The sequence below is a fragment of the Anser brachyrhynchus genome, assembly GCF_964034855.1.
Source record: "Anser brachyrhynchus genome assembly, chromosome: Z".
Classification (NCBI taxonomy): domain Eukaryota; kingdom Metazoa; phylum Chordata; class Aves; order Anseriformes; family Anatidae; genus Anser; species Anser brachyrhynchus.
Genome location: NC_137697.1, coordinates 53,958,654 through 53,975,818, shown reverse-complemented (window position 1 = coordinate 53,975,818; position 17,165 = coordinate 53,958,654). Strand labels below are relative to the sequence as shown.

General features: G+C 35.8%; 1 protein-coding gene across 5 annotated transcripts in view; it reads left to right on the top strand.

The window, feature by feature from the left end:
- FER (FER tyrosine kinase) overlaps positions 1-17,165 on the top strand; it is a 195,261-nt gene that overhangs the window by 131,402 nt on the left and 46,694 nt on the right. For all 5 annotated transcript variants that reach the window (XM_080572799.1, XM_080572803.1, XM_080572804.1 and 2 more), the window contains one exon: positions 10,655-10,778. In XM_080572799.1, the coding sequence (XP_080428925.1) occupies positions 10,655-10,778 (124 nt within the window). Of the gene's footprint in view, positions 1-10,654; positions 10,779-17,165 lie in introns of those variants that run through there.

Below are 17,165 nucleotides of genomic sequence, written 5' to 3'. Positions count from 1 at the left end.
TGTTCAGCTTGTATCTAGACATACATAACTAGCTCTCAAGGTGAAGTTCAGCAAGGTCATAACATCCATCTTTGCAACTGGATAAGGTAACCTGTTCAGATTTGGACTGAATCATTTGGGATGCAAATTACACATGCCATTGATGCAGAAACAATTCTGAGGTGACAGGTTTTATTAGCTCAGGTGCAGCACTGCATGATTTCAGCGATGCTGGCTCCCAGGTACGTTCAGAAAGAGCAGAGCCATTTCTGTAATGCCTGTAACAGGATCTGATAAGCCATTACTAACTCAAGCTTTGGGGTTACCTCTGTACCCTGTTCATGCTGTCCTGTCTGCAGTTGGCTGTGGTCCATCTTGGTTTACTCTTCTGAAATTAAGGTGACTCCATTGCTATTTTCTCTGTGTTACAGCACTTTTACTTCCACGGGGCATGTTAGGTCAGAAACATTTGCAAATAAAGCCCGGTGTTCTGCCTGGCCTAGCAGGTCCTCTTTTTGGCCTTTGTTGGAAATGAGGGCTATATGGCATAAGGTGGAGAAATGCCTACAAATCAGTACAACTGGTGCTGAAGTGAAGCTGATACAAGCTACTAAACTAACCCGACTTTTGAGGAATTTCTCATACTTTCTGTATGTAGTGGTATTTTAGGGTATAGCACCAAATCACAGCCAGCTCCAGGCATTCCTGTTAGCTGCACTGAAGCTAACAGGCCAGTTTGGAACCAAAGTGTCAGTGCTGAAACTGAGGTATATATAATTTATTTGTTGACGTGGTGAATAATATTCAGATGACCTGAGCTCTTCTGCTAGTTGGACTGTCTAAATAAACTATCATTTGAATGAATGAGGCCTGACTGTATCTAAGAGTAACCGAAGTACGTGTACACTATAGCTTTCCTGAGGATAAAGGTTAGCCCAGCTCTCTCTGATGTGCAGCTGATTACGTTCAAAGGCCTGGAATACTGATTGGGGCTGAAAATACTGCTAACTTTCACGCTATGTGACTCAGTTGCTGTGTTTTCTGCTTTGTATATTTTTTGTCCATTTTGTGTTTCTGGAAGCAGTGAGATCTGTATAGAGATCATTCTATTTTTTTCCAATTGCTTCTGTTTAGGGACCCCTTAAATGTTTACTATCTGGCTCATGGTTGTATTGTGCACCCTTAGTAGCAGCCTCTTGCCAGCAAACTTCAGTTCTGTGTCCTGTCTTGCAGTCACATCCTGAATCTTTTCTGTGCAGTGTGTCAAGAATCAATACAACAGAAAAAATAGTTGGTCAAATTCTAGAGAAATTCGAATTGCAGATAAGCTGCAGATTTTTAACAGTGATAGTGACTGGCTTTTTTTTTTCCATTCAAGTCCTGTTTTTTTCTCTGGAAAATACACTTTAGTCAAATAAGCTAGTTGGCTGAATACCTAGTTGTTGCTAAACTCATCTTTTGTCTACCCTGCAGATATTCTTCGTGCAAATATGACCTCTATCTCTTTTTCTTTTTTCTCCCTCTCTCTAACTTTATCCTTTCCTCTTGCAATCCATTATGTTTCTGGCTTGTTTTTATTTGTCTCTACTCCTCTGCAACCTGCCTTGCTTCTGCCTCTGCCACTTTCACTTTTGTTGGGCACGTCACCCTGCGAACCAGAACATACACACACACATGACTTCCTTTTCTCTGTGTATGTCCAGCTTCGTCCAGCTCTCTTGCAACACACAGACACACATAGAGACCCCATTTCTTCTTCCTCCTTTCTCCTTTTATTAGCCTTGTACATTCATATGTGGCTCTGCCTTCCTCCTACTTCCTGCGTGGTTTCCAGCTGTATAGATACTAAGAGTACAGGGAGAACAGTCAAACATCTTTGCTGGGCAATTAAGTGGTGGTCATTAAAAATTCCTTTCAGCTCAGAGCTCATCTGTCTGATTAAATAAGACCAAAGTCCCACTATACAATCATCTTTTATTGCAACATTTGAGACTAGAGTTTGATTTTTATCTTTTCAAGTATTTTAGGCTTTGATGATTCTCTATTTTGTTTCAAGGCTGTACAAAAATAAATGAAAATTTCATCCATTTAACAAGTAGACAAGAGAAGTAGACAATCTGTTTGAAATCTCAAGTCAACTAAACATAAAAATTCAGCGTTTTGATAGCTGCAAGAAATTCTCTCTGCATCTTGTCTTTTCAGTTTTGTTAGTATATCTTCACACTATTACTTTTTGTTTTACCTAGAACGACTTTTAAGAATGTTTATTATTTTAATGTATCTTCATTTAGAAAAAAAAATGTTCCTTGTTTTTCTTTAAAAAATTGTTCTTCATGTACGTTCTGTTTCTTGTAGTTTCTCACTGCTTTCTAATTTAGAATCCTCTTCAAGGATATTGCTTATTGTTTTGTAAGCATAGTCCAGTTACTGAATAGAAGACTTCCTGGGGGAAGATGATTTTCCTTTTGCTTAGTTTCTGAAGCATGTTGCATGTACCTCCACTCGTAGTCCTGTATCGTTGTTGCCACAACACCAAACCGTAGTGTCCAGGTAGTCTGAGTAGGATTATTTCATGCAGCACAGGGGACAGGGAGTGCTGGCTATTGATACCTTGCTGTGATTTCTGGCTTCCTCTTTGGAAGGTGGTGACAGGCTGATTTAGGGAATAAGGAGACCTTTCGGAATATGTAGTTACTGTGGCACGGTCATTGGCTTCACACTCCAGTTATTTGATCTACCTGAAATCAAAGGCAAGGTTGTTGGTCATTGTTAATATTTTCCTCATTTTGAGAATATTACAGCAATAGTCCATCATCTTGTTAAATGGAAATAATGTGCTGTAACATTTTTTGTCATCTTCAGTTTATCTGAGTGCAGATTTTGTACTAATGAATTGTCTGCATTGTGGTCTCATCACAGATCTTCTGCTAACAAGTTATCTGCACTGAGGTTCTGGTGCAAGCAACATCTCCATGTTTACCTCTGTATTGCTTCCTATGGTGTCCTTGGCTGTCAATGCATGCCATTCTTTTAACTCTTGATCTCTTCTTGCATTTTTGCTTTCACGTTATGTGCATTTCCATTCATACTTCGTTACTACCAATGTTAACATTACTATTGTAAAACTGGTGCATGATTGCAGCAACTTTTATTTGGTTTGCTTAACAGGAAAAATGAAGTTTTAACTGGATTTTGCAATGCTGCTCTTCAGGTAGTTAAAAAAACTCAGGTTTATTTACAATTTCTGTTACTTAGTTACATTAAAAAAATAAAAAGGAGGTGTGGGTGAAAATACTTCATTACACATAAATGATCAATTAGTTGAATATTGAAGTTACACTGTTTTAAGGAAAGCGAGTACTTCATGTCTAAACACATTTTTAATAGTTTGTCAAATTGCTGCTTAATTCCTTCAAAAACTGTTTTAGAATTGCTACAGATACGTTTAATATTCAAAATTCATAGTTTTAAATAGCAGTGTTTAAGTGTGTTTTTTGATAATGCACATGAACAATAAAGAAAGTGTACATGCATTCTTTAGATAGAAGGCTGATGATACGAATCCTCAAATTTATAAATACAGGTGCACATAAAACATTTCAATAGTATTATTATAGCTTATAAAACAGTTATGTATATTGAGTCATGGGGCTCCTCTGTGTTAGGTGACTGTTCAGTGATATGGCCAGAAGCACGCTGTGTCTTTATGTTTACATATACAGTTTATGTATTTTAAACTGTAGTTTATGTATTTTAAACTGTAATACAGTTTATGTATTTTACCGTGTGTTTGTCTGCAAAATATAAGTGGACTGTTTAAACAAACTGCCACTAAATAAGACTATTTAACAAAGGGAACTCCCGCTCTGTTAAACCTTACATGTAAATAATAACATACATAATTTAATAATATTCTTAATAGTTTCTTCTATGTTACTATATGTAAGAATACTGCTTTAATTATTGTTTGTAGCATTATTAGATCTATGTAATACTGTACATAGATATAATATATACATTACTTATATCTAGATATTGATATAAATGAGTAAAGTGGCAGATTTCCCAACATAATTTCAAAACTTTATTTTAATGATGTTCAGTATCAATATGGGGTATGAGAAGAATGCCAAGAGTGCCTAGAAACAAGTAAGTAGGTACCCTTTGGGGCACCAACTAAGGAAAACACTAAATTATGTACTCAGAATAAATCATAAATGCCATTGAAGTCAGAGATTGCCACAGCTAAAGATTTTGTAAATAGATTTAACGTATTTCATTGCTGTTTCTTGGGTTTTGGTTTCTTCTCATTGATCACAAATAAGTTTTTTCTCTTTCAGAATTGCAACTTACTTTTGCATGCCCTGTTAATTGAACTGTTATATTGCCAGAATATACTATATAAACTACAACATAAAGTTTATGCTATAAGGTATGGCCAACTGCAGGAGATGTTGATATGTGGCATTTTCATTCTCTTAAAATTTCTGCATATAATGAGAAATATTTCACATTCACACATGAAAGGCTGTTTCTGACGAATCCAATTATAGCAGGCTGCCCTAGTAGAATCATAATGCTTCCTGCTTATGCACTACATATTGTCATTTACTTAATAAAATAATTCTGTTGTATTAGGCAGACACTCCAGTCCTGTTATTTATTCCCCTATAAACCCCAAACTGATAGTTGATTTCTGCTTGGTGGTAATGCTGTAATGGTCTAATTATATCAGTAGCACTTGCAGTAGTTGGAGCAGACCTCATTTCATGGTAGTGTTGTGTGCCATTAACTGGAATAACAGGTAACTGTGTAGAATACAATGGAAATTATGCATGTAGGAGAAAGCATTGCTTACTATTATGTAGCCATCTAGTTTTGTTTCAGTTGTTTGATAGTCTAATTGGTCTGTTAATTTAATTTTTGTCAACAGTTATTATATTGGAGATTATGTTCTGACAGTATGTGCTGCAAATAGTAAATTAGGGTATTTTATATTAAAATTTGTTTTAAGAAGTGCATAAAGATATTACATAGCTACACCGAAGGGTTTGTAGTGAAATCCTCTTTGCTCAGCTTTGAGCAAATACCTGAGCTCAGGTATTCGTGGGGATGCTTGCCCATGAAGTTGAGTAGCTGGAACATTGGTAACAGTAGACTGTACAATTCAGAATTTACTAGTTAGTTAAAGGACAGACAGTGGTGTAACAATGATGAGGATTATCAGATTTAACCTAAAACAACATAATATATCTTGTACAGGATGAGATGCATATCACTTTCTATTGTGTCTGCAGCTAAGAGCACTTTAAAATCAGTATTGAACAGAATATTTAAAAGACAATTTCATCACCTCTGTTCAAGGCAGATAGCAGAAAACAGAACTAGTAACAAAAACATACCCTTCCTGACGTTTTTCACTATTGTGACTGTAGACAGATTGGGATAATTTTATTAAAAGATGGTTTTGATGGTAGGCATAAAATGCACTGTATACAGCTTGAGGTATATACTATGCTGATTTTGTTCAAAACTCTACAGATTCATACAGTACATGCCAAACATTGAAGATCAGCAAATCTTAATCACTTGCTGATGGCATAAATATACATTCACAGCATGGGAAGTTACGGGCTCGTACTCTGCCCTTTAACACATTCTGATACAAGAAATTGAGCACCTTTCAGTCCTCTTCGAACATGAAAATTCGGATCTTAGTCTGATTGCCTGAGTGTATTAGAAATGAATTTATAACCTGTGTTATTGCTAAACTTTGGAATGTAGATGGTTAACTTTTTAACCTCATTGTCACTTGTTATTTGATGAAGTTCTTACTGTTGATTGTGGAGAGTGATAACTCCTTTCTACAAGGGATTTATATGAATTTTGAGGAGAAGTGATCTTTAAAATAATTATTTCACGTATTTAATCTTTCATCTCCCATGTTTTGATTATGTTTTTGCCACTGTTGTTTTTTTTGTTGTTTGTTTGTTTGTTTTTTCCCATGCTTTGGCCATTTGATCTGAACCCCAGTTAAGCTGAGTTTACATTCTTCTTGGACAAAGAGAGTTTTGGTTTAAGTAGTCTCTGTGTCCTGTGTGTCAAATCAAGAAAGATAAATTATTTCTTAATGATATTCTAATGTAAAGAAAAAATTTGGTATACTAATGTCTGGGCTTTACAGTGATGTTGAAGGAAGAGCTTCTATGTGGCAGAGCTGCTGTTTTATCCTTGGTATTTCATGGAAACTTGGGGTTGTTTATTAAAGGGAATTCTGTGTCAAAGGTAGGATCTCACATTAAGAATGTGAGATAGAGCATCCTGAGGCTTGTCAGCTGGATCCACTTCAGGAGGATGAGTTACAAGGATTGTCTTTGCTTCCCTTCTCTTTATCGGTCCCCTAGCACGGGGGAAGAGGCTTGCAAGGCAGTTAACTGCTTTAATGGCCTGGAGCCTGGTCCTTACAGGTCCCTGAGGGGGTCTGTGTCTCATGCGAACAACATTCAAACATCCTTCAGCATGTGGAGGATGTGCACTTATGTGATGGGAATGCAAAAAAGATTGGGAATAAATACATCATGTCCTGCCATTTCGTGGGATGTTCTTGCATGTCTGGATGCACAGCAGGCTACGCAAGCCAATCTTTGGCACTTGATTTGTTGCACATGCTGTCACATGATAAATATTTTTGCTGAGATGCGTTGGCAAACAAGCATTCTGAGCCCTCACAGCAGGAATCAGTAAGAAGAAGAAAAAGAGGTAGTAAAAATCACTATAAGTTAAGTAATTACTTGTCTTAAAAAAACACTAGTGACTAGAATCAGTAGTTGTTGTCTTTTCAATGCAGATTTTTAGTCAGTCATCTTTCATACTGAATGCTCTGTTAATTATTATGCAGCTAATTTGTACAGAAATTTTCAATTACAGTGTGATAAGTTTGATTGGAGAGTTTTATTCCAAAAGATGTTACGTCTTTTTTAAAATGGCTTTAACTGGATGATTTGTTGTTATTCAAGTTCTGTTGAGAGTGATGTATCCGGAAGAATGCTTACTTTCCTTGCGGCTTCTACTTTTGCCCATGATTCTTTCCATACCTCTATATCTTCATTCTCTTTACCTGTGAATTTCCAAGTGCCAAGGAAGGTCCAGAAAAAAAAAAAAGAAACATGTAAGAATGAAAATTCTCAAAATCATTGTCATGTATCAGAGCATATATAATCTTGCATCTTGGTGGATTCTATTTCTATTTGTAAGCCTATTAGAACTAAGGGATAACTAATGGTTTTGGTTTTCACCAGTATTTAACAATATTAATATTTATTGTCAAGGAAGGGAGTTTAGAAATAACAGTTTTGCTTGGAAAAAGAATTCTACTCTCGCTGCAAAGATTTTAACCTCACTCCTTTGATTATTTACAATTAATATTCAGACTCACATTGATGTTGTTCTAGCATTTCTTATAAATAGACCTTCCCTATTTAGGACTTGTTTCTTCATTTTTAATATGGCTGTGTGCAATGGCATCTTTTCTTTTAGTATATCGAACAGAGCTTATCTGTCTTCTCAGTTCTTCCTGCAGCAAGATGCTGGAAATTCTCAGTTTTCAAAATAGGAATATTGTTTGATTGAGGGTAATTGTTTTTAGGGCGGCCTTGTGTACTTTTTCTGTAAGGATCCTTGATGTACTGTTCTCATTGAAGTAATGCCACAAGTTGTCAAGACTGGAAAAATTTCACATTCATAAAGGCATATAATCATGCTTGTTAATTAAAAATGATTCCTATGTACAGAGCAGTGACTGCTCAGTATATAAACAAAATAATTTTCATCAGCTCTGAAGGTAATATTGCTTGGTTGTATGTGTTTGGTTTTCAGGGAGCAGAAGGAAATTGCTTAAAAATGATTTTAGCTGTCTTCTATAACCAGAATATTTCTGTGTGCACATGTAAGAAATGACAGATGCTTCAATGGAGTTTTTATCTTTGCTATCTCTGGCAATATCTACTTTTTGCTAGCTAGCAGACTATGTCAGTAACCTCTAAGATTAAAGAAAGGGTGATTGTTGCTCACTTCAGTTTGCAGTAGTATTCTGTTCTTTTAAGATTTCATTAGAATTTAAAATTCAGTATTCTAAGATGGATCCTTTCAGACTGTGGAGGTGTAATATATGCAATGATCTCTTATAAAACAGAGGTCATTCGAAATTGGCTAAATCCAATTGACTCTGAAGAGTCAAGGGCATCCAGTCAGCTATTCACTTTCCATCTGTGGATTATCCAGCCTCTGAGGAGGGGATGTCGTGGGCTCCATGTGTGCCAGCAGCACTGGTAGTGCTATCAGGATGCAATATTTGCTTACTCACATGAGACATGCTGGTTGGCCCAACATGAGCAGTGTAAAAAAGATTGCTCACCTTTGCTATCATCCTTGTGCATTAACAAAGCGTTCTGGCAGTCTGTTTTTAAATACTTAGATGACCCATGGTTTGGGATTATGCGAATTGTATGAACCTTTTATTACTCTTGAAAATTTGTAATAGACTGTATATGCTTTAAACGGACTGAGTTTAGCTGTTACACGTGTTCCTTTTTTAAAATTACCCGAAATTTTTCACTGAAGAAAGAATGTATCAGGTAGCATTATTCACATGTTTAATTGGAATTGGGGTAGTAAGAAAATTGAAGGCCAGTAACTAGAGGTGTACCCCAGGGGTCAGTGCTGTTTAACACCTTCATTAATGAGCTGGATGATGGGGCAGAGCGCACCCTCAGCACACTTGCAGGTGACACAAAACTGGGAGGAGTGGTGGACGCCCTCTGAACACCAGGAGTGCTGCTTTGCTGTGCGGGTGACTGAGCACTGGCACAGGCTGCCCACAGAGGCTGTGGGGTCTTCCTCTTTGGGGATCTCCAAAAGCCGCCTGGACATGGTGCTAGGCACCCTGCTCTGGGTGGCCCTGCCTGAGCAGGGGGCTTGGACCAGGTGACATCCAGAGGTCCCTGCCAGCCTCAACCGTTCTGTGTTTGTGTGAAAACAGTGTTTTCAGCTTTCCTGTAGTGTTACTGTGTTCACAAGCAAAATGGAAGCAGTGTTTTCTATCTATAGTTTATCCGGTGTTTGTTTTCTGGGAGTTTTCATTAAGACAACCTATCAAGCCATCATCTTCAGATCCTTCGTACTAAAAGAAAGCTGATCCCAGGGCAAATGAGTAAGTGAAGGGTATTGCACTTGATAGTTAAGGTACTAAGTCATTTTATTGTTGCTGCAAGTTAATATTTGAAAGTCCTTAGAATCATAGAATCTCTAGAATCATTTAGGTTGGAAAAGTCCTCTAAGATCATCTAGTACAACCTTTTGGAGTTAGGCTTTTTAACAGTAGACTCTTCTCTTTAACAATCTCTTATTTCTTACAGTATGAAATATAAATGGCTTCCAAAGAAAATTCCACATGAAACTTTTTAATATAAGTCTTTTTACAATCATTGCTAAGAAAGGCAGTTTATGAAATCGTGTCACAGTGCATTACTTGCAGGAGAGAATTGCTGTAGTCAGTTCAGTCCAATGTGAAAAGAAATGAAGACTAGAGCAACAGCCAGCTACGTATTAGCAAATAAATACTGTGACATGTAAAGCTCCACTATGATTTTTAGGCTTTGTCTGGAACAATGAAGTATATTTTAGAATAAATCTCTAATAGAAATATGTCAATCTGAGCATGACTTTGCAGTGTTTATATAATGCCTCCACTACTTACCTTTCTCTTAAATCAGGTTTTCAGTAACTTTTTCTTGCAAATACAAATTCCCTTTCAGGAATCCTTCCTGCTGACAACTTCCCCTCCCCAGACAAGACAGCAGCAAATTAGATCCTCAAAAATGGTAGACTGTGAAGTCACAGTAATATTAGTTTGCCTCTAATTGCCAGCAACAAATAGGCAGTTAACATTGCCCAAGAAATAAAACACTTTGTTACCCTTCAGTGGCTTCAGAGTAGTTTGAGAAACATCACTGCAGATGATCAATTAAAAATTGATTAGGACATTAGGAAAAATGTCTTTACCATGAGGGTAGTCAAACACTGGAACAGGCTTCCTAGGGGGGTGGTCGATGACCCATGCCTGTCAGTATTCAAGAGGCATTTGGACAATGCCCTCATGAATATGCTTTTTGGTTAGCCGTGAAGTGGTCAGGCAGCTGGACTTCATCATCTTTGTAGATGCTTTACAATTGAACTAGTCTCTCCTCTGCTCTTCATTAATTTCTTGTACCTAACAGGAATCAATCATTTTATTAACAGTTTTAGTAAAGTCCAACAGCAATCATTCTGTGATGTGAGAACTATATTTATCACAAATGATCAATTGTTTTTGTCAACAAATTTTAATAGATGTCTATAGTTAACGTTACACTAGTAAAGATCTTGAGTATAACAAAAACACAGCTTTTGTTTGTTGTGCTGTGTGCAGTTTTCACTCCTAAGTGCCTTGTATTTAGGGGAAATAAGGAAAACTGCATCCTGGCAGGTGAATTCGTCCCTTTTCTTAGGCTAGCCTCAAACTGACGGATTGAGGAAAAGAGCTGATAGCTGCATTTTGTTTGGTCTCATTATAGTAATAAGAGATGAATTTGAGTATTCTATCTGTCAAGTCTCACTGTCCATCTGTCTCTTTTTCTAGGAGGTGATTTCCTGTCCTTTTTAAGAAAAAAGAAGGATGAACTGAAAACAAAACAGTTAGTGAAATTTTCATTAGATGCTGCTTCTGGTATGGCGTATCTCGAATCTAAAAATTGTATACACAGGTAAGGAAAGTACTTTTTCCTCACTGTTGTAATTTTGATAATTTGGAATGCTGGCAGATTAAGTGTATGTAGTGCTTAATAGCAGAAATGATCCCTACAATTAGAAAAAAAGGCTACCGATTTTCTGAATGGAGGTTATTGCTTATCTAATTCAAAGGTGTTCTGTTCATTTGGGTAAAACTAAGTGCTACATTGTTTGGTTTGTATGGTTTAGAGCTCTGAATATAGATTGATAATGTTTTTCACAACATGAGGAGCACAATTCATATGGTAACATTGAATCATGGCAAAAAGAAATCTGTGGAGCTTATATCCTCTCTGAAATGTACAGATATTTGCCAGACAACACAAAAGTTAAGGTATATTTACAGTGAATTTCAGAAAAATCCACTGGTATATCAGATGTTAAAGGGATTAAAACTGGAGTTCCACATATCAAATTATTATCAATTACCCAGAATGCTTTCCCCAAAATATGGAAGATGCTATTCTGATACTTTATTTCTGTTGGTAGCTTTCCTCTTCATATATATATACATATATATATATATATATTTTTACCAATTTGGCTCTGGCCTGGAACTGCTTATTCTCAGTGCGTATCAAACAGAATATGTAAGCGTACATAGTCTTCACCTATTTTTCTCTCAAAATATCACAGTGTATCCCTGCTACAGTGCTATGCCTGAAATACAAGACGTAAAAATGATGGTAGACCACTTTGTATGGTATAGAGAACAAATTTTAATTTGTAATGTTGATAATTTCCACTTTGCTTTGTGTAACATTTGTAGATAAACTCTGTGCCACTTAACATACATCATATTTGGCACAATTCTCATGAATGCTATTACTGGAGATGCAAATGGTGTTTCTCTTTGGTGTTTTCATTTATCTTAAAAAACATTCCACCAACCACAGCAAGCTCAAAACCTGTTCGCAAAATTTTGCAGTGGTATTGTATCATTGATGTATTTTTCACTCTTTTGGGGGCTTGAGTTGACCTAATCAAGCTTAAACAGAATTGTGATATTTTTTAATTCCTGTTTTTCCTTCTCTTCTATCCTTGATGTTATTTGTTTTTATGGTGTGTTTACAAAGATAATAATTAGGAATTCAGAAAATACATTTCAGAGAGCACATATATGTAGAAATGTCTTACAGTATGAAGGTTTCATTGTGATAACTTTAGAAAGCTGAATAGAAAGCTGATGTCGAGAATCTAAAATCAGGAAATAGCTGTAATCTAATCTGTTTTGCTAGTGCCTTAAACTTGCACACAGTCTAGGTTACACATACTATTGTACAAGTTGGGAAAAGATACTTTTCCCATTCCCTTTTTAACCTTCAAAATCTTCACAGAAATTGATTATTGTTATCACAGATTATAATGGAAGGTTATTGAAGAGAACTAGCAGTTTCCTTAAAGGCAGAAACAAAATTTTCAGTAGTAAACCTATCCTGCAAAAACTAGGGTTTCAAAATGCAGCCAAGGTGGCAAATAAACTCTTCAGAAACATTGTTTACTTTTATGAAACACTTAGGATAATAAATCAGAATATGCTTATCCAGTATTATTTTACAAGTCATATTTTCAGGGATCTTCAAGACTTTGTTCAGTATTATGTGGTTGGCCATAATATGTGCTTGTTTTATTTATGTTCGGAATTTGATAGATAAATATAATGGAAAAATTCTGAATCAGGACAACAACCAAGTTTAGTAATTTTAGTTGTAAGAAGCACCTCTGGTTTTGTTTGTTTGTTTTTGGTTTTGTTTTGTTTTTTGTTCTTTTCATGTGTGTTTGGGGAGTTTAAGCATTCATCCAAGATTTCTGAGCACCCTGACGGCTGGTTGGAGATGTATTTGTCAAAAATCCTATCTGCCACAGAAGCACAGGACATCTGTTACTTGCTGGATACTCATAGTCTATTGCACACTGGTGGACACAACGCTCTGGAGCTCTGTAGCAGATACACTAAATAAGGGAGCAACAGGCTAGCAGGTAGAAGTCCCACCGCATACATAGTGCTTTGTAAGCAAGCTCTTAGGTGTACAGGGCTCAGAACCCCACTGGAGTTTCAATCCCTTCATCAGTTGCATTGAAGGTGCAGCTATGTGATAGCATCATCTGTACCAGGAATATGGGAACCCTTGTTCCCTCCTCCTCTTTGGGTCAGGTAAGACCCAAAGGGACTATTTATGGGTAAATTTTATACTGAGGTCTTGTAGATCAGAATGGAACAATTTATAGTAGGAAGAAGATGCAGCATTATGAAAAAATAATACGAGGTTTTTTTAAACAACAATAAACTTGTTCTCTCTTGTCGGAAACGTCATTAACTAAAAGTGGTTCTCAGTTTAAAAAGAAATAAGAAAATTAAGTAGGGACAAAATGGAATATGCAGCAGAATATTTTTTATTTTGATTAAAAGTCAGAAGGCTGTGATTACTGTTACTTAAGAAGAATCTTAAATAATGTATCATTAGAAATGCTTTCCATTATGTAGGTTGCAGCAAAATGAAATTGTTTTCCTTCCATACTATTGATTTTCCACAATATTCTATTTGTTATTTTAAACATTTGCTCAGAACCCTTACTTATTTTTTCTTAGTAATGTAGGTGACCATTATTTAGTGCCGTGTTCATTTGACTTACTGTTAATGTCTGTGAAACTAAAGACAGCTCAGCAGCTTATTAAATGATTTTTAATGCCACTTTTTAGATATAGCTGGTCTATCTATACTTAGCCTGTGTATTTTAAATTTATGTCTAAATCTGTACTGGCTTTCTGAAATTACTATCCAAGTCACGCTTTGGCTTAGTCTTTCAGTAATTGGGCCAGTGCAACAACTAATCTGCCCTTTGATTTTTATTTTTATGTGTGCTGTGGTGTTTCAGTAAGTGTAGGTATAAAGTTTAAATTTGTCAGACTTCAAATGCATAATGCCTGTGAGGGATTATTTGATCTGCATTTTCATCTCCTCTAGAGTCCAGAAATCACTTGTTCTTTGCTCTCTCTTTGTTCTGATTAAAAAGCAGAAATGAGTGGGCTTATATTAAAAAAATAAATAAAAAAAAAGGCATGAAAAGATTTTATTAAAAGAAATAAAAGAACAGTTGAACATACACAGAAGAATGCAGTTATTTCATCTCCATTTAATTAAAATGAGTTTAAAGAATTGTTTCCTGTTCTTCATTTTTACCTCATGCTATTGTTGAGATGGTTCAATTTTTTTCTGTTAATTAGAAACACATGATTAGGATGGAGATGTGATAACTTCAGTTGGTTCAATAAGCATTCATGAGTGATATTCTTTTCCAGAATTTGATTTGCATGTGTTGAATGAATTTGTCCTTAATTTATTTTTAGTTTCCATACCTATCCCGTGCAGCTACCTTGTTCAGCTAATATGAACATACTTGTTGTTTATTTCATTATCCTTCCCCTTACAACCATCATTTCTTACTGAAAATAATTCAAATTATGGTAAAACTCAATTTGAAAAATATTTTAATACCAAGAAAAGCAATTATGTTTTGGATTTCCTCAGTTTTATCATTTGATAGTGCAACCCTTCAAAATCAAAGAGACAGGTCTAGAAAATATTATTTCTGTGTGGAAAACAGTGTTGTAGCTTTATCTACAAGTAATACATATATGATTCTAATTCAAGCTAACAGAAATATTCTTTTTTTTTCAGTTAATTATTGTGCTCCTTGATAGTTTCACTACTTCACTTGAGCAGTAGATTAGTTTTTCCTTCTTGAAGAGCTTTCACAAACAAGAACCAGTTTTTTTTAAAAATAATAGTTTGAACAAATTTCAAGATGCAGTATTGGGAGAGCTCTATATTAAAAGTTAGAATCTTAAAAGTGATTAGTTAATAAACATTCCAAATGACAGTTTTCTGCTATATTTATCAGCAGTAGCCATCATCTGTTCATCTACCAAATGTAGCATAAAGTTGGTATCAGGTTCAATTTACTTATTTTCAACATATGAGAAGATGTTGCCAAACAGCATTCAAGGCTTAGTCAAGTTTTCCTTTCAGTCAATGCAGTTAATGTTCTGGAAGTCTCCCATACTCTGAATTAAAGATGTGTTCACTGGTAAGACGATCATGTTCTGTGGTCCAATTCCTCTATGTTTATTCATGTCAATACTGCTTTTTTACCTTAATGCAAATACAGTATGATTTAATGCTGTTTTCTAGCAATTACAAATTCCACATTATATTAAAAGTGGCTGGTTTAGCTTCATACTATGAAATCCTGGCTCTGTGCTCTATGGATGTTAATTTCGGATTTCTGTAGTTTTGATCAGATTTAGGTGGTTTATATTAATTACATTAAATTACTAGGAAAATACTTTTTTCACTATTACTATCTAGTTTGCAAGATATACTCTGTTCCCAGACAGAACTTTTTTTTTTTTTTCCCCACTTCAGCCTGCTAACTGCTAAGGTAAAGAATTTTGGAAAGATGCATCAGAACTCTTTCCTAACCAGGAATTCCATAGGAGCTATTCTGAATAATTCAGTTAGTCTTTCCTTTCCAATGAATCTTTTATTTCTTTCTGGGACAGTAGCCCAGCTACACAGAAAGGAAGAAAAGTGATCCTATTTGGTTTAGTGTAGGTGCCATTCAGCTTAGTGTATCAGTAGTAATTTAAGTCTCCTTGGAAGCAGGAGGGAGATGGTTTATCTCAGAAGTTGAACAGGTCTCCTTCCTAAGGGGTGGGGAGAATAACCTGCTTCCTTGAATTCTGTACCCACATCCTGTCAAAGACAGGAGCCAAATACACGTCTATACCTCCTTTCGTCTTTCTCGAAGCAATTCTGTGCTCAGAAGAATGTCTCTCTCCATTTTGAAATGCCTTATTCTCCTTGAGCACGTGTTTCCTTGAATACTGCATTTCGTCCTGGGGCACAAAGAGCTTAAAAGTTGGTATTGAATACCTAAGATCTTTGCTGTAATTTCTGTAATTTTCTGTGCCGATGATAACTTTTGAAGAAAGACTATGTTTCTGTGGAATGAATTTGCCTTTCGATCAACTAGATGGGCTCATAAAGGTTTACTGTGCAAGCAGTAAGTTCTTATAAGATGATATCCACTCCCATAATTCATGAAATTCCCTGGTGAAGTATTAAAGACTTCATAAAAGAAGACATTAGTGAAAGAAATATTATACTTGTGACCTTATTGATATTTTTTCCTTGGGAGGGGTATTATGCAAACTTAAATTGCAGATGTTCAGAAGATGTGTTAGTCTTCTTTGTCTGTGTACTGCCATTTAAAGTCATTGTCATTATTCATTAGTTTTTTATGATTCATTCAGAACAGCATGTATGAAATTGTGGTAGTGCAAAATACTACTTCTGTATCTTTCTTTTGAGGATAGAAAATATTTAATCATTTATTACTGCATCAAAAAAATCTGTTTGTGGTTAATAATAATAGTTGATCATGCTTCAACAAAGTGAAGCCTTTCAGGGAATTATTATAGGTGGTACAGTTGAAACAGCACATAAATGTAATGAATAATCGTAATTTTAAACCTTATTTATAAGATTATGTCTCTGTTTCATATAAAACCCTATTTTTTACAGTATGGATATTAGAAATCATTTCCATTCTATTTAAAGTTAAAACTACAAGTGTGAACACTAATAAAGAATTGTAACTGTTTCTTGGTCACTTAAATAATGTAGGTATGTTGTTATTGTAAAAGGAAAAAGCTCCTAAAATGTATTCTCTCATATCTATAAAATAATTTTAGTCAAATTTTGAATTTGGTTGCCACATTGCAGTGCCACATACTTAGCTTTTATTTCTTACTATGCAAGTGCTTTATGAAATCTTCCATTCTTTTTTTTTTTCATGAAAGCCAGTATTTCCAGTGAGTTTATTAGATTGTAAAGATACTGTGCAGTTTTAACACTATGGATTTTGCACAAGTTATTGATTAATTTAGTTTATTAGTCATGGTAAGTACTAGTGGAAGAACCATTACAAATGCATAGTTTTTATGTGGAGAAGTGATCCAGACTTGCGGCAGGTATGCAGGAAGGCTGCAGAAGTCCACCCTGTCCTAGCTCTTTTGTGGGTAGCTGATGATCTGTCTGCTCTTTGCAGCAACAACAGAAGTGCAAAGAGCAGCTCGTGGGAATCCAAGTTCTTACTAAGCAATTCAAGGGTGTGTTGACTGTTGCCAAAACAATGGCACTGCTCCATGCCCATAGCACTTGGCACTCTGCTTCTGCAGGAAGGGGATGCTGCAGCCATCTCAAGGCAGCAGTGAATGCTGACACTCCGTTATAGTGCTGCAACAAGGTGTTTGGAGTCGTCAGCCTGTCTCTGTGCTCAAAGGGCATGATGCTGTC